This window comes from Cebidichthys violaceus, unplaced genomic scaffold, assembly GCF_023349555.1.
Source record: "Cebidichthys violaceus isolate CVI_PGR_0920_01 unplaced genomic scaffold, fCebVio1.0.p SCAF_17, whole genome shotgun sequence".
In the NCBI taxonomy this organism is placed as follows: domain Eukaryota; kingdom Metazoa; phylum Chordata; class Actinopteri; order Perciformes; family Stichaeidae; genus Cebidichthys; species Cebidichthys violaceus.
The window spans coordinates 10963235-10988482 of record NW_027176340.1 but is presented as its reverse complement, the minus strand read 5'-3'; the positions used below and the strand labels follow the sequence as shown (position 1 = coordinate 10988482).

The 25248-nt window shown below is 41.3% G+C and overlaps 1 protein-coding gene across 3 annotated transcripts in view; it reads left to right on the top strand.

Moving 5' to 3' along the window:
* The window catches only part of arhgef10la (Rho guanine nucleotide exchange factor (GEF) 10-like a), a 148443-nt gene that overhangs the window by 22585 nt on the left and 100610 nt on the right, over positions 1-25248 (top strand). Inside the window, exons 4-12 of one of the 3 annotated variants that reach the window (XM_068712574.1) lie at positions 12767-12924; positions 14963-15058; positions 15162-15289; positions 16500-16595; positions 17333-17441; positions 18584-18684; positions 20711-20788; positions 22127-22306; positions 23431-23547. In XM_068712574.1, the coding sequence (XP_068568675.1) occupies positions 12767-12924; positions 14963-15058; positions 15162-15289; positions 16500-16595; positions 17333-17441; positions 18584-18684; positions 20711-20788; positions 22127-22306; positions 23431-23547 (1063 nt within the window). Of the gene's footprint in view, positions 1-12766; positions 12925-14962; positions 15059-15158; positions 15290-16499; positions 16596-17332; positions 17442-18583; positions 18685-20710; positions 20789-22126; positions 22307-23430; positions 23548-25248 lie in introns of all 3 variants that reach the window. The other 2 variants (XM_068712573.1, XM_068712576.1) reach the window with 2 other exon arrangements.

Sequence of the window (25248 nt, the reverse complement as noted above, 5' to 3'; positions counted from 1 at the left end):
GGGACGTACAAAAAAGTCAAAAGGAGGTATATCCTAAACCAAACAGGAAGTCGGCCATTTTGAATTTTATGACGTTTTTGGACCGTTTCAAGGCGCCGTACTTTAACGAACTCCTCCTAGAGATTAAACCCGATTGCCTTCAGATTTGGTCAGTATGCTCTTGAGACCTTGGCAGTGAAACGATACTCAAAGATCAAAAAGTTATCGAACTATGTGTCCGTAGCGTGGCGGCAAAAAAACACCATTCGCCATGAAACAGGAAGTTGTTGTAACTCGGCTGTACATTGCCTAATCTGCTCCAAATTTCTCATATGTCATAACATCCTGACCCTGAACACATGTATATGACAATTTTGAATCATAGTAATAGCGCCACCTAGTGGCAACAGGAAGTCATATGTTGTGTACTTTGACACCCTACTGCTCACAGATTAATCGGATCCCTCTCAAATTTTGTCACAAAAGCCTTAAGACCTTGATAATGCTTCATTGTGAAAATTGTAGGAAGTTGTCGAAGCGTGGCGACGTGGCGGCTCTGCGAATTTTGATCCTTCGCCATGAACGAATAAACTGATGTAACTCGACTCCGCATCATCAGATCTTTACCAGATTTCACATGTTTGATTAAACTCCAGGCCTGAAGACATCTGCAAGCCAATTTTGAATCATAGTCATAGCGCCACCTACTGGCAACAGTAAGTTAAAGTCTTTATACTTTGGCTTGTTTCTCTTAGTTGGAAAATCAGATCAACATCAAATTTGTTCCACACAAATGTAAGAAGTTCATAATGCCAGTTCTCTAAGCTTTTGATGCTTTGTCGAACGCCGTTGCCGTGGTAACGCAGTCTTCGCCGTGAAAAACGATGGTCATTTGGAGAGGTTAAAAAAGCTCGAAACACAAGCAAACTTGACACACAGATCACAAGGCCAAAATGTAGTTCTATAATATGATTTTATTCAATCAGAGTGTTAAATCGGCTCAATGGCGCCCCCTACAAAATTTCGACGAAGCAGCCCTCGCAGTACGTTTCACATAGATTAACAAAATTTGGTAGGCACATGTATCACATGTGGACTCAAATAAAAGTCTCTTGGGGCCATGCCCTAAACCCAACCGGAAGTCAGCCATTTTGAATTTAGTCTGAATTTCTAGTGCCGTTTTTTCAATTTCCAGGCGCTCTACTTTAACGAACTCCTCCCAGGGAACTAATCAGATCAACTTAGAATTTGGTCAGAACAATCGAAAGACCTTTGTGATTAAAAGTTACTCAAAGCTTGTTGTTTCGTGAAATGCCGTTGCCGTGGCGATGCATTCCTCGCCATGAAAAACAAAGGTGTTTTTGAGGGGCTAAAAATACTCAAAACAAAATCAAACTTGTCACACACATTTAAAATCCTGAATGTAGTTATCTGATGTGATTTTAATGCTTCAGAGTGGCAACTCGGCTCGATAGCGCCCCCTACAATATTTCAACGATGCAGCCCTCGCAGTAGGTTTCACCTAGATGTATGAAATTAAGTAAGCAGGTGTGTTAAAAAAAAGTCTTAGGGGTCCATGCTCTAAACCCAACCGGAAGTCAGCCAATTTGAATTTTGTATGAATTTCTTGTGGTTTTATTTCCTTTTCCAGGTGCTGCACTACGAACTCCTCCTAGGGAAATAATCCGATCAGCTTAGAATTTGGTCAGAACAACCTAAAGACCTTAACGATTCAAAGTTACTAAAAGCTTGATGTTTCATCGGATAACATGGACTTGGTGTCGCGGCAATTTTACATGATTCGCCATCATCCATCAAGCTTTTGTAACTCAACCTTACTTTGTCAAAACTGCCCAAAACTTGACATGCTTGATTGCTGTCGTGATTTTAGGACTTCTGCATGCCAATATTAACTCATAGTCATAGCGCCACCTACTGGCAACCACGGACGTAAACAGAATTCTATAATAACAGCGGCCCAAACAGGGTTTGTGGGCACACCATGAGAAAAAGACTTCTCTGATCTAAATATGTGCAAACTAAGATGCTTGGAGAACAAAAGTTAATCAACAGTGTTTTTCAAACCATGTCAGTGGGCATTAGTATAAATGATCTGTCTAGAGCTTCTACATGAGAATCAGGTTAAATGTTACAATGAATGCTTCACACTACAATCTAAAGTTACAGAAGAGCTTAAAATGAAAACAGTGTCAAATTAAAGTGTTCAAGTAAAAACAAATGACACTGCTGTTCTGTTAACTTTCATGTAAGTCCAAATACAATCAGTAGGACACTGCAGGGAGTTGAACTCCATCCCAGTAACCTGACAGTCTGTTATGTTACAAATACTGAAGCACATTCACACGTTCATTTTCTTAATGATCTTAACAGGCTTACATTTATGATTGTATCGGAGGTACACTCAAAACATTTGAGGCTTAAGACCTGGCAACATGGTCTTGCTATGCTGCTGGTCGACGCAGGAAATATCATCTAACTTGTGCATGCAGTGTATGATGGTCACAGAAATGCATTGCCGCATCAACCAGAGTCCTGCCAGTACCCTCGACGTGTGTGACGTTGCGAGGGCCCGATCAATGCTGCTTGCAGCTTTAATTATTATTATGATTTTTATTTTTATCGTTTGGGAGCATATTTGGGGTACTTGCCATGCATGAAAACTCACCAAATTTTGCAGTCTTGTCAGGTCTGGTGAAACTTAGGGTATGATTTAGGTTGTATATTTGTGTGAAAAAAAATGGCTCTCTAGCGCCCCCTCAAAGTTGGACCGGCTACGCCCCTCGGCCAGTATGTCCGATTTACTCGAAATTTGACACACATGTCCAGATCCACTAGCTCTACAAAAAAGCCTCTCAGACCCCTAATCTCCGCCTGGAAAAATTTTCCGCCATCTTCAATTTTGTGAAAAACACATTTTTCATAACTGCTCCAAGACGCTTTGTCCGATTGCTACCAAATTTGCTTTGGATATTATTTAGATCTCCATCACAAAAGTTATCAAAAGCTTGTTGATATCTTAAAGCGTTTAGAAGATACGGACCAATGAACTTCTTGGGGCGTGGCTTGTTTTTCAATACACATAACTTCTCAACCGTGTATCCTAAAATCACCAAATTTGCAGTATTTGTGCATATTGCATGGTGGAACATACCCTGCAATTTTCATTCCATTCAACCCATAGGGGTTGAATGGAGATTGGTGATTTTTCATGTTTTCAGCCTTTGTATTTTAACGAACTCCTCCTAGAGAATTCATGCGATCGACTTCAAATTTGGTCGGGATGCTCTTCAGACCTTTGTGATGAACAGTTATCAAAAGCTAGAGTTTTCATCGAAGAACCTTGACGTGGCGGGGCGGCCATTTTGCCTCATTGGTCGGGAAGAAAGAAGTTGTTATAACTCCAAGGTACATTATTCAATCTGCACGAAATTTGTTATGCATGATGCTACTTCAACCCTTAGCACATTTCAATTGAAAAATGTTCAATAACTCATAGCGCCACCTACTGGCAAAAGGAAATGTCATATTTTATAATTTTATTTACTCCTCCTAGCCAGTTCACCAGAACAGTCTGACATTTTGTAAAGATAGTCTTAACACGTTGATGATGCACCATCATGAATATTGGGAGTTTTCATTGAACGCTGTTGCCGCGGCAATGCATCATTCGCCATGAAAAAGTAGGCTGATGGATCAGTGGCTTGCGATGCTCAAAAACTCATGGAACTTTATACATGTGTTATAGGTAATGGGAGGACATATTTTATATGGGTGTTTGGCTTGGCCGTTTCAAATTGCCTCCATAGCGCCCCCTACAATATTTCAAAAGAGCAGCCCCAGCGCTATGTTTGAGGTACCTGTATGAAACTTGGTAGGATTATGTATCTCAGAGAGACTTACAAATAAGTCTCTTGGGACCATGCTCTAAACCGTACCGGAAGTCGGCCATTTTGATTTTTGTGTCATTTTTCAATAGATTTAGGCTCATTTCTAGTCACTATACTTTAACGAACTCCTCCTAGGCACTTTGTCGGATCCACTTCAAATTTGGTCGGTACAGTCTCAAGACCTTTGTGATTAAAAGTTATCAAAAGCTTTACGTTTGACAGAATGGCTTAGCCGTAGCGAGCGGCTACTTTACGTGACTCCCCATGAAAAAAGCTGATGTAACTCAACCGGACTTGTTCCAAACGCTCCTAAACTTCCCATGCTTGATAACACTCATGGCCTGAGGATGTCTACAAGCTAATTTTCACTAATACTCACAGCGCCACCTGCTGGCCAAAGTAATTCTGCATTTTTTGACAACCAGCATCCGATTTACATGACTTTTACACAATGTCGTCTACAGTTGTTAGAGAGCAACATAATACATGTTTGTGCATGTTCTGTAGCACCACACAGCGGATACAGGATGCTATGGACTATTTGCATAGCATCATTTCCTGCATCACGCGGTCCAAGCAGAAAAAAAGCATCAGACTTGTAAGCGCGTTGTCCGACTGTCGCAGACGATCTCGGCTGCATACGTTGGAGTCCCGCCAGCACCCCCGACGTGCGGGAGGAGGCGAGGGCCCGTTCATCGCTGCTCGCAGCTTTAATTTTTTTAATTTTTTTTTATTTTATTACATTATATTTATCCCGTTGAGGGGAAAGATTTCTCTGCATTTGACCCATCCCTGTACCAGGGAGCAGTGGGCTGCCCATGACAGGCGCCCGGGGAGCCGCTAGGGGGACAGTGTCTTGCTCAAGGACACTTTGACTCAGAACACGTCCCAGACAACCCTCTTAGCCTAGTGAGCTAGTCGCCCCCTAAATTAATTAATCGTCTTTCTTGAAAAAGGTCCATGGGAAGTATTTTCTACAGTGTGTGGATTATCAGCTGGGATATAATGTTTCTATAAAGATATGTTTATGTTGAGTCTTTCAAATATAATTTGTAAATGCTTTAAGTTGCACAAATGAAGTTCTATTCATCTTGTGTTTGGTGGCGGTACACCCACACAGGTGATTTGAATTGTTTTGGCTGATGAGGCCTCGCCTCAGGACAGTGTGAGCGGCAGCTCCCCCATGTCTGGTTAGCTCTGCTGCACTAGTTAGAGTGGGACAAATTACACTGTTATCATTCGCATACCTCACAAAATTCCCAGCACAGGCCTACCTTCAACCTGAGCACAGGTCTAATCAGCCAGAAAAAGTGAAAACACCTATATCTAAGAATTGGCATGTGCCGTCACCCATTGGTTAGTAGACTGCCGTTTTAAAACTTCGAGAATTAATGTGGAGACGGCGTATACAGATCTGGTAGGGTAGCGATCTGTCAATCACAAGGTAGCCACGTCCTAAAAGCATACTTTGCTTTATGTTCTATTTTACTCTAAAAGGACCATAATTTACTAAATGAACATCATACTGTATTGAAGAACACTTAAAATGAGCGATATAGACCAGGGATATTCAATTCAAATTCAACAAGGTCCAGTTAGACAGAACCCAAAGGTCTGGAATATCACAATAATGTCTAACTTGCGCTATGATTTAGTGCCATATATATTGTATTACCGTCTGTATGTAGTCAACAACTGACTGTCAAGTCAAGTAAAGAAAGTTCAATTGAATAATATCCCAACAATATTTATTGTCAGATTTCAAATTGAACTGGATGAATTATAAATTATAAATACTCAAATAATAAATTAATGTTCTTCTCTCATTTCAAGTAAAATGAGGACTGGATAAATAACAAAAATAGATAAAAAAATAAGCTTAAAAAAAATGTACATCTTAAGATAAAATACTTGAATGAAATGAACTGAATTGTCCTGCAGCTTTAAATTCAGTTCATTCAGGTGTGAAGTGAAAAAAGCCACAATATTATATTCTTCTCATCTTCTAAAGAGAAATGTGTGTGCAGGGACTTTATCTGTGGTTATAAAACCACTTGTTTCAGCTCTATTCCTCTCTGTTAACATCATTGTTGGACAGTTAAACATTTTATGTTAGGATTCTGATTTGGCTCTTAGATTGTTTATTATCTGTGTTTTCATTTTGGATGTGAGTGGGTACATTTGCTAAAAAGAGTTGTGCTTTGTCTCGTAGTGACGCTTCACATTGCCACTTTTAATAATCGTCACTGTCTGAACGTATGAGACATACTGGTTTTGAACTGTCAATGGGAAGAATGAAGAGATAAGAGTCTGCACATTCTTGTTTAAAGGTTTTGGTCTCGTTGTCCACTTTTCTCTTTTTGGAGAACGCCATGTGAAATAACTTCTCTGACCGTTGGGTCTCTCTCCCCGTCTTTGCTAATTATCGGAATACACATATATGATTGGCAGAGTAGCATTTTGTGAGATGATTTACAATGCATGTCATTGGTCGGTGTGTTTCCTGAATCAACAAGATCTAAATCTAAAAGAACAATATGATAAATATAATATATTACACAATAATTACAATGTTTACTGAGGCAATAAATCGAGTGAGAAGTAAGATCATTTTCTCATAGACTTCTATACAATTGGAATTATTTTTACAACCAGAGGAGTCGCCCCCTGATGGCCAGTAGAAATGCAAGTTTAAGACACTTCCGCATTGGCTTCACTTTTCAGAACCGGAGGTTGCCACCTGGTGCAAAGCCGAAGGAGAATACCTTAAAATTCTAAACCTTTTCACGTAAAAAATTAAACAAACTTCATGGAATATTTAATTATTTATGGGTGAAATGACTAAAACTTGTGGAATTTAGGAATGAGAGTCCTACATCCACTTATGGAAACATTAAAACTGATAATCAAAAGCTTTATTATTATTCAGCTGGGAGATTTTGCATTCGGCTGTGTGGCAGAATAAAGCTCTTTCTGTCATGACAATAATATACTGAAGGCCTTTCCTTTGTACTGGAGACTCTTTTTACAGCCGTCGGATGGCAGCAGGTGTCTGTTCCATCTGCAGTCTCTAACTGGAGTGATGTTGTGCACTGTTAAGTCACAATAAAGCAGGGCAGATCCGCTGGTTACGTTTTGTGCAACCAGCATCAGACTGGTACATAACCACAGAGCCCCTCCGTGCTTCTGTGCACATCAAACGTGTTGTTTTGATTAACTATTCTACACAGTTTCTTGCACATCAACAGTGTCCTGACAGAGAGAGCTCCTATAATGCTTGAATAATAATCTTTCTGATCCCACCCTGTGCCCAAGTACGAAGAGGGAGCCTGGCCACGGAATAACCAAAAGTCTGTTTGGCACGCTCCCGACAACTTGGCAAGGCGCACTTGACTGCGATCTGGCCGCACCACTGGGTTCACAAGCCTGCGGTGTCCTCTTGTGCGCACAGAGCAGTAGAAACCACTGACTTGTGGAGGTAAAGAGATAAAATCAAACGCTCTGTGACAGCTGCTGAATCGGAGGACAGACCGGATAGACATCTGAAACATGAAGCATCATGAATAACATGATAAATAAAACACCACGCAGGCTGTGGTAATCATCCCGTTGTTTTTTTCCCTTCCTTCCTCTTTTGAGTTTTTCAGCTTTGACCGAGTCCTTAGCAGCTGATTATAGCTGATTTATAGTTATAAATTAGTCTTTTCTCTGTTTGAGAAAATGGACGTTTGGCGTGATAGTGTGTAAAATGTGTTAATGTGTGAGTCTCACAGTCAATGCATGACAGTTGGCAGCCCTGATAATACAGCTAACAATTAATGGAAGTATACACACAGCAGGCAGACAGTTTCTGATCAGAGGAAGCCTTACACAGTCAACATGCAGCGTTATACAGTGAACTGCAGTCAAGCTGCATGGAGATGGTAGAGATAGCTTCTTAGATTACGAGAGGCCATCTTGCGATGGGATCACACCGGCTGTGACGCGCAATCGGGCTGGAGGCGCAAAGTTTTTTCGTTCTACCCCCGTACTTCTGGTGCCCTTGCTAGACCACACCCACCTTTGAACTTGCCATTCAGTTTGATCTCTTGCGGTCTAGACAGGGGACAATTGACCCTTCGCTAAGTCCTGCCCCTGGAACGCAGACTGGCCGATCAAAGCGTAGCATCGGCCAGCTCCGACCAGGGTCCGACAACTTTCGAGCTAGTCATGGTTAAACATTATGTAATAGTGTGATACTCATTACCTGCAGAGGAAGGAAGGTTGGAAGGAAATATAAGTTTCTAAAACCTGTGGAGCTAATATTAGCAGAGTACGTTTGTGCATCATTAACTAGCGTTAGCACTTCTATGCTACGCTAGCTACAGAAGGTAAACTGAATGTCTACACATGCTGCGTTAGCTTTTTAATGAACAGTGAATAAAGACCTACCCGGCTTTACAGAAACAGTGTTGTTCCTTCATTCCAACAATACAGTTTGCTTCACGGCCTTAGCACAGTAAATGATAATGTGATAGTTTATTGATTAGTTGAAAGCAACTTTTCTTTTTGCCTGCACCGGTCCATGGGGAGGTCCGCAGCCAAAGTCACCTACAGAACAGCAGCCCTGGAGCTGATAGACAGAGGAGCTCTTCCAAAGGCTCTGGATTTGAAAGACATTTAATGCCTTAAGAAGTATAAAACAAATGAAACAAACACTGAAATAAAGTTTATATCTGTAAAGCGTATACCACCCTCATGAAGGGGAAGCACATTAACATCCAAACTGTTTGCACCTCCAGATAGCAATAACCACACTAAAGTAATTCAGAGACAGGTGAAATTATAAAATACTCTTCACTTCTTTTCATACTTTCTTTACTTATTTAAAGTTATGAGATTTAACTAAATGTTCAAAGCTAAAACAAACCATAAAGACTTATTTTTTGGTTCAGATCTCATCAGAATCATCCCTCTCTGGCCGTCATGATGAAGCCATGCAGGGGCGTGAGGCCCACCATCTGTGCTTGTGCTGTAGGAAGTGTGCTCAGAAACCTCTACTGATAGTGTTCTTCAGGTTTTGGATTTCTGTGGGCTTTCCTGTGCTGAAAAGAAGAGCCTATATCTGTGCACAGGTGTGTGTGTGTGTGTGTGTGTGTGTGTGTGTGTGTGTGTGTGTGTGTGGATGGGTGAGTGTGTGTGTGAGTGTGTGTGTGTGTGTGTGTGTGTGTGTGTGTGTGTGGATGGGTGAGTGTGTGTGTGTGTGTGTGTGTGTGTGTGTGTGTGTGTGTGTGTGTGTGTGTGTGTGTGTGTGTGTGTGTGTGTGTGTGTGTGTGTGGAGTAGAGTTGAGTCACAGTGAGGTCTTGACAATTTCTCATGCAGGGAGATTTCTGCTGAGTGCAAATTTCCACTTTGGTTTAGTCAATAGTCTGCCTTTTAAAGAAGAGCTATCAATAGCACTTTCCACCATCAAGGTGTTAAGACTGTCAGCACATCCACCAGATATGTCAGCAGTTTTAGAATAATATTGCCAAAATTACTTTGCGATTGTTATTGCAGAAAATATGGATTTTTCTTAACACTGCAATGGCAGCACATCAGCTCGTTACAGCTATTAAGCTCAAGGCAGCATTTCTCTCCTGTGAGTTTTATGTGCACTGCTGGTGTTTGATGCTAGTGTTGGCTTCTCACTTTTTACCCCTTGACAGATAGTTTTCATTAAATGCATTGCGCCGAAACCCCAGCACTGAAATAGATTAGCACAAAGGACACCATGACAACGTGGCATGTGAGCTCTAACCGTAGACAGTGTAACTCAACTTCACTGTTTTTTCCCGTAAAAAAGTTACTTTTTTTGTTTGTTTGTTTGCAGCCTTGCAGAACTTAAGACTTTTGCCGTTGTGAAGAAAAAACAAAACTCCGAACACATTTGTTTTTCACGGACCCCCTCGCCTCGTACTCGCCTCAGTTGGACGGGCTGCGAAAGCAACAAAAGAAGGGTGATGCTGTAAAAGTGTTAGAGACAGAGTAAATCATAATGAGAAGCCATGAACCGAGTACTCCAAGAGCTATCTAATTAAGAGTCTGTCATGTATAGAATAACTTAAGGGGGTAACACCGGGTGCATTGTGGGAATGGTTTACTGCGAGGGAGTGGGCAGTGGTTTACGGAAGAGATTTATGACCTGAGGACAAATAGAGCTCCATCGGTATTGTCAGCACGACGCTTGTGAAGTTATAAAGAACAGCTCTGAGAGAGAGAGAGAGAGAGAGAGAGAGAGAGAGACCAGGGGGGCCAAACAGGTGGAGCTCTTGCAGGTAGCGCCGTCCTGGCACAGTAGCTGAAGGGAATGGAAACAGATGGAAGTGTGAGATTTGCATTCAGGCAGCTTCTCCTTTAAGCCGCGCTCTGCCCCAGGCTATGTCATTTGCATTGACAAATGATTCCTGCTTCTCTCTGTGAGCTATATGACTCACTAGGGCTCATAGGCGTAGATAAGTTGTGAGGGGGTGCACAAAGATATGCCTGGATCGATAGCTACACCGCTCAAATCACTCACGCCCTACATGAACGCATACAGTCTGTATATCGCTGTATATCGCTGTTGTTCTGGCTCCGGTCTTTTTCCGCACAAGCAATTTCAACAATGAGAGATCAGTTTATCGTAAGAAACGTGTTGACAAATAGCTCTTTACTTTGTTTTCATGTGGGTGGGGATCAGTTTTGTTCTTTAGGTTGAGATGAATGACCCGGCATCATAGAGAATGCAGCAGAGTAATGCTTTACAGTCTTTTGCAGCTTGACACTGCTGCAAAACCAAATGCCTACTATCAGTAGCTCTAATATGACATGTCGACAGGGCATTACTTACAGGGAGAGCATGGCACGAAATCAACCTGACCTAGGGCTATATTTATACAAGGTTTATAATGTTTAGGGCTGCAACTAACGATTAATGTGGTGATTATTTCATCAATTAATTGAGAAGTTGATTGGTCTATAAAATGTCAGAAAATGGTGAAAAATCTGTATTTCCCAAAGCCCAAGACTTTCTCAAATGTCTTGTTTTGTGCACAACTCAAAGATATTCAGTTTACTGTCATATAGGAGCAAAAACCAAAACATATAGAAGAATTTTGACTATTTTTTATGTTTTAACATAGTTTGCAATTCATTTAATAAGTGATACGTTGTTGATAAATTGTTACGGTTCTAATAATGTTTATAATGCTATACGTGTATTTATTTTCATGCATCATTATATTTACATATAACTTTTAAATTCTTGAGTTGTTGGGGTTTGCTGATATAGCTTTTAACAACACCATTTTTTTGTGGTTGACACAATCTAAATCACTCTCATGTAGTGACTCTTACTTGTCAGTATTGTGTGTCTGGTAACACAGATGCTACAAACTACCTACTGTTATTTGTTTTATCATTGTCTGCTCTGGGCATGCTTTCCTCTCTTTCTGACTCATAATACACTGTTCACCTGGTGCTGCACCCGACAAGAAAAGATAATGTTTTGCAAGATGGTTGAATAGATAGTCTTCTTCCACTGCCGCTGTAATGTATAATAAGAGTCTGCAAGGCTGCTGCCTCAACAGCTCCAAATTTATGGCATAATTTTTTCTTGCCTGCCTTGTTCGTCTCTGCCCATCACTCTTGAGTAGCTGCTGCTGGCATTGGAAGTGTCGCTGAGGTGTTTAGCAAAGGGACAGATTTAATTAGTGTAGATGAGACTCCTACACGCTGGATCCTGTCATATTATCAGTCATGTGGGGGAGGACATCTCTCACAGGCAGCATCAACACAGGCCATGTGATAGCTGTATAAACAAGTCTTTCCCCTGTGATGCCGGAGTCTGTTTTTAATAGCTGGTTCGGGGCATGTTTTCATTCAAAAAGCCAGCGGTGATTATGGTAAGCCGCAGGCATGACAGGTAATGATTTGACAGTGCTCAGGGGCAAGTGAAGTAACTCAAGCAATAAGCAGTAGGTGTGATTATGTTACACATCTGGCCTCACAAAAGTTATTCTGAATAAGTAGATCAGCAACTTATCCCACAGCTGAAGCCGTCATTATTGACACAGCTTATTAATGTAATTCTGAATATTTTTCATTGAACAATTTTCAGTTCCACTAAAGGTCCTGTCTGGGTGGAAGTTTCATGACCAAAAGCTACATATAAAGAATGAAATAAAAAATTAAGAAAGCACTCGGAGAGCCCATACCGTGCCTCTGCCAATGCTAGACAATCATCTAAATGTGTTATTTGGTGACAAAGAAAAAAATCCATTTTGAAATGAACCTGTATCTGACTCCACAGCTGCATTAAATATACAAAAGAGTAGGCAATCATGGACTTCATGTGCCGGATGATTTTCATTCAGTTGAGTGATACTTTTGTGTAAATTTGTTAAAAGGTAAAAAAAAAAAAAAAAAAGCCTATGATACAATACTGAGTAATTCCATGAAAATGTTTGGATCCACACTGTCAATAGTTTCCGCTTGTTTAAATGAACTCGCTACTAGTCTTGTTCTTGTCCTTTATTTCCTCCAAATTTCATTGGACACTTCTTTTTTGCTAGCTATCAAATAAACAGACCAACAAGAGGGACATAAAGCACAGCCTCCTGGTTGGAGGTAACAAACCACAGCTGTCCATGTGTAAAAATACCGTTCCTACTAAAAATATCACAACAATTTGACAACGGCAAGATGTGTCCTGTCAGACTTTAGGGAGTGTGCATGTGCATGCTTGGATAGCAAAGAACTACTCTGACCCCCACCTCCAGCCACTCTGCCTCCCCTTCCTCTCAGCGAAGTGAACTCCTAATGAGGCACATAGCCCTCGGTGTCAGTTTGAGTGTGTTCATATTTGGGTACCTTCCAGGGCCTCCGAGGCGGAGCCCAGAACCTCAGCTCCTCGTGTGGGAGAGGAGCTCCAGGAGCTTCCAGTGGTGCCGCCAGCTGTAGAGACGGCGACTGAATCAGGACACCACAGAGAAGAAATCGTCAAGGAAAGCTCTGACACCAAGGACTCCGCTGATGGTACAGAACACAATCATATTTACAGGGAAGCACACCTTATATTGTACATCAGGGGTTCAATTTCAGACTGAAGGTATTAAATTTAAGCTTGCATTGGGATTCGGGCTCATTCCACCTTTATATTACAGTGTTCACATCGTGGATAGATCTGTTAGAACACCTGGGTCTCCAGAGTTGCGTAAACAGTACTCCGCACCACGCCATAATGACACTGGCAATATAAATTGTGTACCATTATTTTGTTAGGGCTGCAAATTGTATCTCTTGACCTTGATCAAAGGTGGCAAGAACACCTTATTACCGGCCTACAGTCATCTTATGGTTCATCGATTTCACACACACACACACACACACGCACACGTATAGACACATCTGTGTGCACAAATACGCAACCACACTCAACATTAACGCATATATTCTCCGGCATGATTTGAGTTAAACACAGACATGACATGAATCCAATTAATTCAGGATGAGGATCAATAGAGAACCATTTCCATGAGGGAAAATTGCTTTTGGATTTCGACTCAGTCAGCAGTGCAGCCGTTATTTGAAGGTGGCTCAGAAATGAGAGATGTAAAGGAGCCCTGCAATGCTGCGCAACATTTTTTTTTTTTATGTCCCACTCTTCTGATGTATTTTCACACAGGCCTCTGCTGTCATTTTGAACATGTACAGTATATTTAAACTAACAGAATAATGCAATTATATGAAACCTCTCTCCTAGATATCTAATTATGATACAGAAAGTAGCAAAGATTTGTATTGATCTTAGTGAGAAATCTACTGCAATGCTCTGTTTGTGTTCTTTTAAATCTGGTACTCCAGGATTTCTTTTGCATATGCATTAACCTGCTGTGGAGGGCAAAATAGTTTATTGTGTAGAAAGACTGCATTTCAGTTTGACGAAATCTAGTTTATATGGATCATTATGAATAATTAAGTATTTCCTGTTAGTCAAAGCAATCATGTCCCTTCACTCCTCGAACGTGGCCACGGCACATTTTGATGTGATTATCTGACACTGATCGCAAATGCTTTGCAGTTTTTTTGTTCGTAATGGCAGTGTTGTTTTCGATTGCCTGCAGTGCCATTTTGAACCTCGGATGAGTTTATTGAAATGTCACTGTGCCGCTGAAGAGAAAAGTTAAATAAAAGTAAGAAAAAACACACAGTGGAACTTCTGGTTGGAAATAACAAGCCCTGTTCCCAAGAGGCCCAGTCACTTTGCAGATATGCTGATAGTCGTCAGGCTGATAGCCCAAATCCACTGGTATTCTTCTCTATTTTAAATCCTTTCTGAATGCACAAACGCAGGCAAGTGAGCGATATATAAAGAACATTTGTGTAGCTAATCCTCTTTTGCAGAAAAACAGATGCTCTTTGTTCATCTCCTGGATTGTATCCAAGGTTATTTTGAATTTCAGACTACACTCCATGACAGAAGACACATCTCCAATCAGATTAATTGAAAACAGTGATTGTTGCTGTTCGGGGCTTAGGAGTAAGTGTTACAGACAAATCGCAGTTTAAAACCAAATCAATAAAGCTCACTGAGCTAAATTAGGCTGAAACACTCTCAAAGCAGTTAATGACAAATCCTGCCGAGCGTGGAGATGGAATGGGTCAATAGCTCAAACAAGCTGGATACAATCACATTGCGTCACGGACAAAGGCATTATGGCAACACGCGCAAGCCATGTGTCAGATCTCCCTGAGGAAGAAGACCTTTAAATGCAAATGATACAACAAGTATGTAAATATTGAAAGGCTGTGTAAATTCCTAACCAGAGGCTAGAAGATATGGCGTCTATTATCTATTCCACTTCGCCAAAAGGCTTCAGGCAATATAGTTTGGAGATGTGCGTGCACGTCTTTGTGTGCGTCGATTTTGGGGGAGAAATGTAAAAGACTGATCTGGCAACAGGAGGTGCGACTATCAAACAGAAAAGGGAGATAAAAGATAGAAGGCAGCACTCTTTTTTTCCTATTTAAAACAGTGTTTGTTTACTTTGATGCAACTGGTTTTCTTTGCCAGCTCTACGTGTGGCTCAAGCTGAACCGCAGACGGTGGAGGCTCCAGAGGTGATCTACGATGATGTTCCAAGTGAGGGGCCCCTCACTCCCGATGAAGGTCAGTAGCTGCGACGGAACCGCGTGCGAGTCTAGGGACGTCTGTCCCATCATGAATCTTGACGTGGAGCCTCTGATGTGTGCTTCGTTTGTGTGTTTAGCAGATATGATCTATGAGGATGTTCAGAGAGACAGCTGTCCTCCGGACGCCGACAACAGATGGAGCTCCAGTGAGTTCGAAAGCTATGATGAACAGTCGGATAACGAGACCAAACATCCGGCACGGAGCAAGGTATTGTCAGCGAGTGTGTGTTTATCTCACACAAATCACCGCCTCTGTTTATTCCACATGACCAGTTTGCAGCACTTAAATAATAATCAAAGAGAATATTTCATCTCCTGCTCCTCTGTTGCAGTTGTCTTTATTAATGGATAGAACTGGAAGGAAACTATAAAGAACATGAAAAATGTATAACAGACCGTCTAGGCCTTAAACTTTCATTGTCGGATGAAAGTAAACAAGAAGCATTTCTGTTTGAAAAGCTTCAGATCTCCCCTCTTCTCTGCCAAGGATGCTGCTCATCAGTGTTGTGCAGCGCAGCCACACAGTGTCAGTCTTCCACATGATGGCACTGTGTGCACATTCACATTGTGCTGCGTTTCCGTTTCGCTTGGCCAAGCCGTTAAAGTGCGTGCACCTATGCAGGCATAGAGAAGATATGGTGTCATAATGATAGAAAACTATTTTGCTGAGTTGAATCATTATTAATGTATAGATTTATACCTAACATATTTTTACATATTGAAGGTGTTTATGGATAGATATGATTCCATTGTAATCCGAGAAAATCCTGAGTTAAATCCGTGCTTTGAGAAACGAGGGAGACTAAAGAGGGTAAGAAAGTAAGGTTGTTGTATTGGCACAGAAAATAAGTTGCTCAGGTAATTACAGGAAGGAAGGTGTGATGTTAAAATCCCCCACAGTTCACTTGGCATGCTTGTCCCAGGCCACTGAACAAAAAGGAAGGATTCAGCTGCACTGGTTGAACAATTAATGAAGAAACCTCAACTATTAGGGCAATTTGGCGAGCACGTGCTTAAAAAACACATTGTTTTTAATTAGTCTCGCCTGATTAATTTTCACTAAGTGTACCTGGAGTTCTCTCTTGTTCAGTTTACTGCTTAACACAAGGAGCCCGGGAAAGCTGTGATAGAGTATGCTTCTTTAATAATTGCCCTTAACTGCCTAAATGGCCCATCCTTCTATAAATCAGTGTCCATTAGCCTCATAACCCCTTTGACCAAAGCAGTGCTCCAAGCCTTCACTCTCTATGCCTGTGATTAAATGCCCATTGTTGCGTAGCTTGTTTTGCTTTGATCACTTTGCCTCCGTTTCCCTTTTCCTATTCCCTCTCCCCTACTTTTTTCCCTCCTCTCTTTGCCTTTCGTGGCTAAACGCGCCCTGCCTCCGCGCCCCGCCCGTCCCTGTCTAACACCTGTAGCGCTCTCCTGATGTGTGTCGCCTGAGGGAACGGTGTGCCAGGACCAAACGCGAACTGGCCATGAGGCTGTCTGGCAAGCACAACTATGACATCAAGGTATATCTCCAGCAGCGAGCGAAAAAAACACAGCTATATCACACTGTTTCTTCGCAGAGCCCCAATCACTCTGCTAGATGTTTGTCAAAAGGATTGATGATGACCCAGAGCTGAAATATGCTGCGTTGTATGCACAGCTGACTCACAGGCTTAACTGACTCACTGCACCATCCTTCCAAGCTTTCCTTTGGACTGTGACTTTGCTTTGAGACTCTCTGTCAGTCTCTCTCTCTTTCCCTGCCTGGCTTAACATCAAGACGCATTTGTGGGACACATGAATAATTAAATAATATTCTGCGTATTTACTTCCATAAACACCAGTGCAACTTTCCCCCAAATTAATGACCCACTTTCCTGAAGTAGCATCATTTAAAAATACTACCACCCTGTGTGTATTCTTGGTCTGGGAGAGTCTGGTTGCCGGGGGCCTCTGCGAAGCTCGGGGTGGAGTTTGTGGTCAAATGAATTCTCCCACACTGAGCGATGCGGCTCTGATGTGGAGCTCTCTCTGTTACCATAATCTCTTGACGACATGCTCATAGGCTCTCTGATTAGAGGCTGCACAGCGACCCACAGGGAGTCGCAGATGGTGAGATTCACGATGAGCCCTGCGAGCGGCACTTCTCTCCGTCTCCCCCCAGGGGAGCACCCTAGGTTACAGTCTCCACAGCGCTGCACTCTCCTCGTACTCTAACGCTAACTCCTTCGTTGTTTTTCTGCCTGCTCCTTCCAACCAGGTTCAGCAGCTCATGAAGGCGGCGAGAAGCGGAACAAAGGATGGGCTCGAAAAGACCAAGATAGCCGTCATGCGCAAAGTTTCCTTCCTGCAGAGAAAAGATCAATTGGGTAATTTAGAATGTGTGAAATGTTTGCAAATGTTGGCCAGCTGGCTTTTTTTTTTTTTGGATGAAAGGGTTAGGGTTAGGGTATTTTTTAATAATGGGTATTGGTTATGAATTCTGGGTCGTAACTTTTTACAGTTGACTCTTTGAATTTTTTGCTTATGTGCAAAGCAAGGAGAGACAAAGTAGTGTTCGAGCCAGATCGTGTAGAGAGCCCTACTTTTTCTTTATACAAATCCCTTCAGGGGGAAAATAAAAGTGCCGTGAAAAAGAAAGATCTCACTGATTGTAGCCATAATAAATAAAACAGACAGGCTTTCTCAGTTTTAAGACAGACGATGTGGTCGAGTAAAGTTTTTGATGTGTGAGTAAGAGATGGATAAAGGAACTCATGCGGCGCAATATAGGTTGTGTTATAGGAACCCCTGCCTGACAATAGAGAGAGATTACCATCCATTAATGGAGTATCGAGCAGCTCCATAAACCATAGATACCAGACCCACGCCTCAAACAAATCTCCGAGCCATCATAAAGAGGTAAAGAGGCCAGTGCTGCTATTTTTAGGTGTTGATCGAGGGGAATCTGCACGGCATTATATTTCTTTTCCACCAATCCTCTGTTATCATTCCAAAGTCTTTAATTGGAATGGTGGAAGCTTTTGGTCTCCGTGTCTTTATGGTTACGGGTGAAGTGGGGATTTTTTTCTTTTTTGAGACTGCCGAATGTCTTTGTGCCAATGCGGAGATGAGAATGTGTTGGATCATGTTTTTGCAGACACACTTATGTGTGCTTCTTTTACTCCTACAGAGATACAGTATTGTTTTGAAAGTTTTCATTTTTTTTCCCGAAGCCCTCTTTGTCTCTTTCTCATTCTCTCTCTCTTTCACTCCTTTCTCCATAACTCTCTCTCGCTCTCTCGCTCTCTTTTTCAGAGACTATAGAAATCTCTTCATATTTTCGAGGTAATAAACTTAGTGGGTCGCAATGTGTCTCCAGCTGCAGTGAGATTTGAAAGCTGCCTTTTCTGTTTTTCCCTCTCGGTCTTATTGTGCCGCGCGCACACACACATACACATACACATACACACTCTTTCTCTTTTTTAACCTTTCTGTATGTTTCTCCTTCTTTATGTCTGAATATCTGCAGAGGAGGAGGATGATGCCGGATACCTGGATGTAGCTGTGTCAGAAGTGAAGCATCCTCCTCCACAGTTGAGCCCCATGCCGGAGGGGCTGACCAGCCACCAGGTGCACCTGCCTGTTTTTGCAACAATTTATAATAATAACAACAATAATAATAAAATGTTAATAATATTAATAATAATATTAATAAAGATAACTGTATTAGAAGAAGATAAGGTCCAAGGTGTCGTAATTCAAACAATAATACAATAAAACACAGTAATAAAATCCGCCAATACATTTGATTTTATATTTATTTGATAGGGGCAGATATACATAGAGAATTGCGCAACAGTTTTCCATTGTTGCTTTTTCTATAAACCACAAGTAGGCAGTATATAGCGGTGTACAAAATGCTTTCAATATCGCTATCTTCATTGTAACACATGCTACGAGCAAGCATATTAGCTTTAGACATTTCTTCTTATTCTTTTGTGATTGAATGTAACCCACATATGCATTAACATGTGCTGTACATAACATCTAACATAATTTATGTGAACCTATTCTGTACCCAGCCTCACTCTAGGCTGTCTGACTGCACTGTAATTTGACGATTGTTATTTTAGTATTCTTGCATATACAGGTGCTGGTCATATAATTAGAATATCATCAAAAAGTTGATTTATTTCACTAATTCCATTCAAAAAGTGAAACTTGTCTATTATATTCATTCATTACACACAGACTGATATATTTCAAATGTTTATTTCTTTTAATTTTGATAATTATAACTGACAACTAAGGAAAATCCCAAATTCAGTATCTCAGAAAATTTGAATATTACTTTAGACCAATACAAAGAAAGGATTTTTAGAAATCTTGGCCACACTCTAATCAGCTAATTAACTCAAAACACCTGCAAAGGCCTTTAAATGGTCTCTCAGTCTAGTTCTGTAGGCTACACAATCATGGGGAGGACTGCTGACTTGACAGTTGTCCAAAAGACGACCATTGACACCTTGCACAAGGAAGGCAAGACACAAAAGGTCATTGCAAAAGAGGGTGGCTGTTCACAGAGCTCTGTGTCCAAGCACATTAATAGAGAGGCGAAGGGAAGGAAAAGATGTGGTAGAAAAAAGTGTACAAGCAATAGGGATAACCGCACCCTGGAGAGGATTGTGAAACAAAACCGATTCAGAAATGTGGGGGAGATTCAGAAAGAGTGGACTGCAGCTGGAGTCAGTGCTTCAAGAACCACTACGCACAGACGTATGCAGGACATGGGTTTCAGCTGTCGCATTCCTTGTGTCAAGCCACTCTTGAACAACAGACAGCGTCAGAAGCTGGTTTAAGGACCATGGTATCCCTGTTCTTAATTGGCTAGCAAACTCGCCTGACCTTAACCCCATAGAAAATCTATGGGGTATTGTGAAGAGGATGATGCGAAATGCCTGACCCAACAATGCAGAAGAGCTGAAGGCCACTATCAGAGCAACCTGGGCTCTCATAACACCTGAGCAGTGCCACAGACTGATCGACTCCATGCCACGCCGCATTGCTGCAGTAATTCAGGCAAAAGAAGCCCCAACTAAGTATTGAGTGCTGTACATGCTCATACTTTTCATATTCATACTTTTCAGTTGGCCAAGATTTCTAAAAATCCTTTCTTTGTATTGGTCTTAATTAATATTCTAATTTTCTGAGATACTGAATTTGGGATTTTCATCAAAATTAAAAGAAATAAACATTTGAAATATATCAGTCTGTGTGTAATGAATGAATATAATAGACAAGTTTCACTTTTTGAATGGAATTAGTGAAATAAATCAACTTTTTGATGATATTCTAATTATATGACCAGCACCTGTATATGCTATGTTCTCTTTATCCTATTTGGAAAAGCAATGTGTTTTATAACAGCTACTTAACGTGACTTCATGTCACGGGAAATCCTATGATTCAGAACTCCGATGCAGGCCTTGTTCAAACAGACCTGCTTCTCTTTGAGTCTTTCTCCTCCTATGACAAGCGTGTGATTATAGTGCAATCCGTCACCATACGCTGTGCTTAACTGAAAGCATACAGCACACTGCAGCCCCATCATGTCCTCTTAGTGCTCGATTTCCTGACTGGTCTGTTGTCTGCGCAGGTTGTCAGACGCCATATCCTCGGCTCCATCATTCAGAGCGAGCGGAGCTACCTGGAATCCCTCAGGAGAATCTTGCAGGTGAGCTGTTTAGTCCATGTTGCCCTCCTCTGCCACATGCAATATCTTCACAATTTAGCTATTATGAATTGCACTGAACAGAAAAGCGGTGATATCCATCAAATTACCGTGGTGTCTCAGCATAAATAATCCTGATAAATCAGCCCTCCTCATTTCTGTGGCGCTGGTCTGATGCTGAGAGAGAGAGAGAGAGAGAGAGAGAGAGAGAGAGAGAGAGAGAGAGAGAGAGAGAGAGAGAGAGAGAGAGAGAGAGAGAGAGAGAGAGAGAGAGAGAGAGAGAGAGAGAGAGAGAGAGAGAGAGAGAGAGAGAGAGAGAGAGAGAGAGAGAGAGAGACTGGATGGGGGTTCAGCCTCTCTTCTTTTATCTCACGTTTGTCTCATGAGAGACTTGTTATCTCCTCATCACAGAAAAAAGCGAGGAACCTACTGAAATGAAATCAGCAGCAATCAATGGCTTCCTTAAGCCAAAATATTTCACTGTTAAGCATCTCTTCTTTTCAGCAGCATCTGAGGAGTAGCAGACAAATATCCTATAAACCAAAGAAAATGAAGAAATGCAGTCATGGTGCCTGGAAGCACATCACTCCAAAGGATTCGCCCGTAAAACAGCATTTGCCACTAGCAAACTTGTTCAGAACTCAAGGTGACTAGTAATCATAAAAGCCAGAATAATAATGGCAAAAAAAGCAGCTCCTCGCAGAGTTACAAATGCAAAATGCAACATGGTGAAAGATTGTTGATTGATTCTTCAGTCAGCAATCATGGGAACGTTAGCATGGCTGAAAGAAAGGAGTTGACAGGCTCCTTGTGGAAAATAATCTTTGTGGAAGCCAGTAAACATGACTTCTGAAGCATAGATATTGTGTACACAAAAAAAACGTGGAAGATGAATACACTATTGAACACAAAAAATTAATCTAATCAAACAACGGTGGAGGTCATTTTTGTTTCATCTTTGCAAGTCTTACTGTATCGCCGCAAATAAAATCATTGACAGAAGGAACATGGACAGGCAGTACAACATGAACTGTGCGATCTATTTTACGGCAATAATGACATGCAGTTACAACCCTCGAGGTCTAATTTTTCTTTTCTTGTGGTCTTTCATGCTTTTTTATGTAATTTGTCTGGAGACACTCGGCAGGACTCTCTGAATAACAAGAAAGATTTCAAAAGAGCTAAACCTCCCCAAGTAGCACACGCAATAATGTCACTCAACAACAAAGGTGTCTCATTGTGTCTTAAGGAAGGTGGACTGCTGATTCATTTTCAGCACCCGCCCCGACACACGTACATCAACAACAATAAAAACCCAATTTTCTCCCACAATCTCATCAGGAATACCAGAGACCATTGATGGAGGCTGATCCACGCATCTTGAGCCCAAGAAAGATCCGGCCCATATTTTACCGAATGAGGGAGATCACACAGTGCCACTCCATGTTTCAGATTGCGCTGGCGTCCCGTGTGGCCGAGTGGGACAGCAGTGAGAAAATCGGAGACTTATTTGTTGCCTCGGTTAGTGTGCATGCATGTGCATTTTTTTGGTACGTATCTTCATGTTTGTGTAACAGAAATGCAAACTGGAGGCCTATTTGCTGTGTGTATGTGTGTGTGTGTGTGTGTGTGTGTGTGCGTGCGTGCGTGCGTGCATTCTCTGTTTATCCTTTTCTAACATGCAATCAAAGCCTTGCATTCTGGGTAAAGGAACTACAATTTTTCTTGGCATTTCTATCTAACTGTATCACACAATCACTGCTACCAGAGTTATAATGAGCTACAGGCTTTAGGATGAGCAAACAGGGATAGTTTACCCCAAACATGCAGTCAATTACAGTTGTGATGAATATCTCCTCTGCATCCAACTCTCTCTGGGGTACGTGTTTACAAATTTTGGCTCTAGAACCATAGTGTTCAGTGTGAGTTTTACTGTTGTGAGTATCTGCAGCATCCTCATCCATAAGGTCCACTCATTATTTGCCTATTAGAGTGGCTGATTCGTCCCTCTCCTCCTCTGCTGGCCATTATCGGGCTGTAACAATAATATCCGAAGACCTACCATCAAGTGAGACTACATTGGAAAAGGACAGTGCTGAGACCGTGCGCTCCTCATTGAGCTGCCCCTTCTTTATGTGCCAATGTATCTATACCTGCGTGTAATATCTTGTAGGAGTATCTGAGAGGCAGAATCCTAAACAAAAAGGATTAGTTCCTTCATGCGATTTGCTAACTCCCCACCCCTCCTCAAACTGCCACCATCAGCTGCATGGTGTGAGTTTAATTGAGGAGAGGGAATAAACGTCTACTGCACAACAGACACACACTCTCTCTCACACTCCGCCACCTCATTCCTCCTTGCCCAACCTCTTAAATGGCTCGTGAAGGGTGTTGCGGTAACAGGGAGGGTAAATAAACCAACTTTTTTTTAAAGCACTACACTTAAATGTCCATTTTCTTGCCTCGCTTTACATTGAAATTATCCTCGGTTTGCCCCGCAAACTGGATATTTAGCCAAACATTCAAGATGTCAGAAGAAATTACACGGCTGCGTTTGTGGATGCTGGTGTAAAGACACAGCAGCTTATTGTAGGGATGTTGTTACTAATTCAGATAAACAAAAATGCTTGTTTCTGTTTTTGCAGTTTTCCAAATCCATGGTGCTGGATGTTTACAGTGATTACGTGAACAACTTCACCAATGCCATGGCTTTGATTAAAAAGGCGTGCATGTCCAAACCAGCTTTTCTGGAATTCCTAAAGGTGAGCTTCAGTTGTGAGCACACGTTTTTAATGTGTATTTTTTTTCTTCTTGATTTTAAAATCAAAGTAAACCAATTGTGTTTTGTCTCCTTTGTTTGCTGCTGTGTTGTGTTGTTTGTTGTAGTGTTCAGCATATGCTGAAGCTAGCAAAGCCCCAAAGCTAAAGGCTTAAATAATACATAACTTGCTCAGGTCTCCAAAAGAGACAAATAATTCAGTTTGTAAAAAGGTGGTTTTATACACAAAGTAGATTACATATATTTACATTGGATGGTACAGTTTCAAATGGATTTTACGAAATTGTGTTCTCTACCATGCAGTTTTCTCTGATGTTGGCAATTAGATTGAAACATTCTATAACCCACTGTGCTAGTGAAACCCTGGAAGAGTCCAAGATTATCCTGATAATGACCTGTATCAATGTTATAATAACATGATTAGTCTCAGAATGTGACAATATATGTATTTTTAGGATGTTTAATTTTTTTTACTATATCTTGAAAAGCTTTTTTGATATAGTACAGATATCTGCAAATGAATGAATGCCATACAGGCTGATTCACAAAAAATACTAGGACATTGCAACACTTTGTTAATTTGGTGGTTAATGTGAAATGGAAATTGGAGATTCGACGACTTTACACTACCAGACAAGATCTGTTGTACTGTTTACTTAATGTTTCAGATATTAATTAGAGATCACGAGCGAGGAAAAATAATGGCAGGGTGCAGGAAGAGTGCCAAGGAATTATTTAAATATGCTGAGTTTAACAATTCCCTGTGCGCTCAGCATTCATGCATGAGTATGACCTGGATCATTGAGCTGTAATGCTGATTTACAGAACCAGATCCCACAGCTGACAGCCCTGCATGTTCCTCCAGATAACATGTGTCCTCTCCTTTCTGTTGAAAGGTTCCTCTGTCCCTTTCACCGACTGTTGCAGCTCTCACCGGCAATGTGAAGACAAACCAAATAATAAATCGGCTGGACACAGACGAAAAAAAATAACACTGAATCAATAGCAGACTTCATTATGCTGTTTTTAAAATATTGTGGAGGCACTGACTGCATGCACATGACCATAAGCACGCTAGGCAGATTTACATGCATAGGGATCATTAAATTCATTGTTTGAAGACAGTTTGCAGAAAAGTAATATGAGAGCTGCAGAGAGCTTTGCAGAGAAGCATCTAGGTGAGTTCAGTGTAAATCAGTTGTTTTTGATAAAAGAAGTTAGCAAATCAATTTTCATTCTCTGGATAAATGTTCGCTATTGTCCAAGCAGCATTTGTTTTCTTTTGTACACTGAAAAATAATAGTGAAACGGCAAAACAGAACAAAAGAAAACTCATTAGTTTATTAGAAGTATTAGAAGCCGTTTAGTGTAGCGTAGCATTATCCAGTTCCGTGGTGAGAGCTGGCGTGGAGGCGTTTGGCGCTTGGGTGGCAGGATTTATTACTGAACCTGCTGGAGGTGTAATGGGCTTAATCTAGTTCCCATCAGCTATAGAGGGAAATGTCCACCTGACAGGTTCAATGACACATCCAGTGCAGTCCATTCCCCTTTTTCTTGACATCAAAAGTAGGGGTCAAGGGTTTTAACTCAAAATTAGCATAAGGGACCGTTCCAACTGTTCAAGCATACTGGTAATGCTGATATGGTTGCCTGGCAACACATGTAAATCTACTCTGTATGGTAG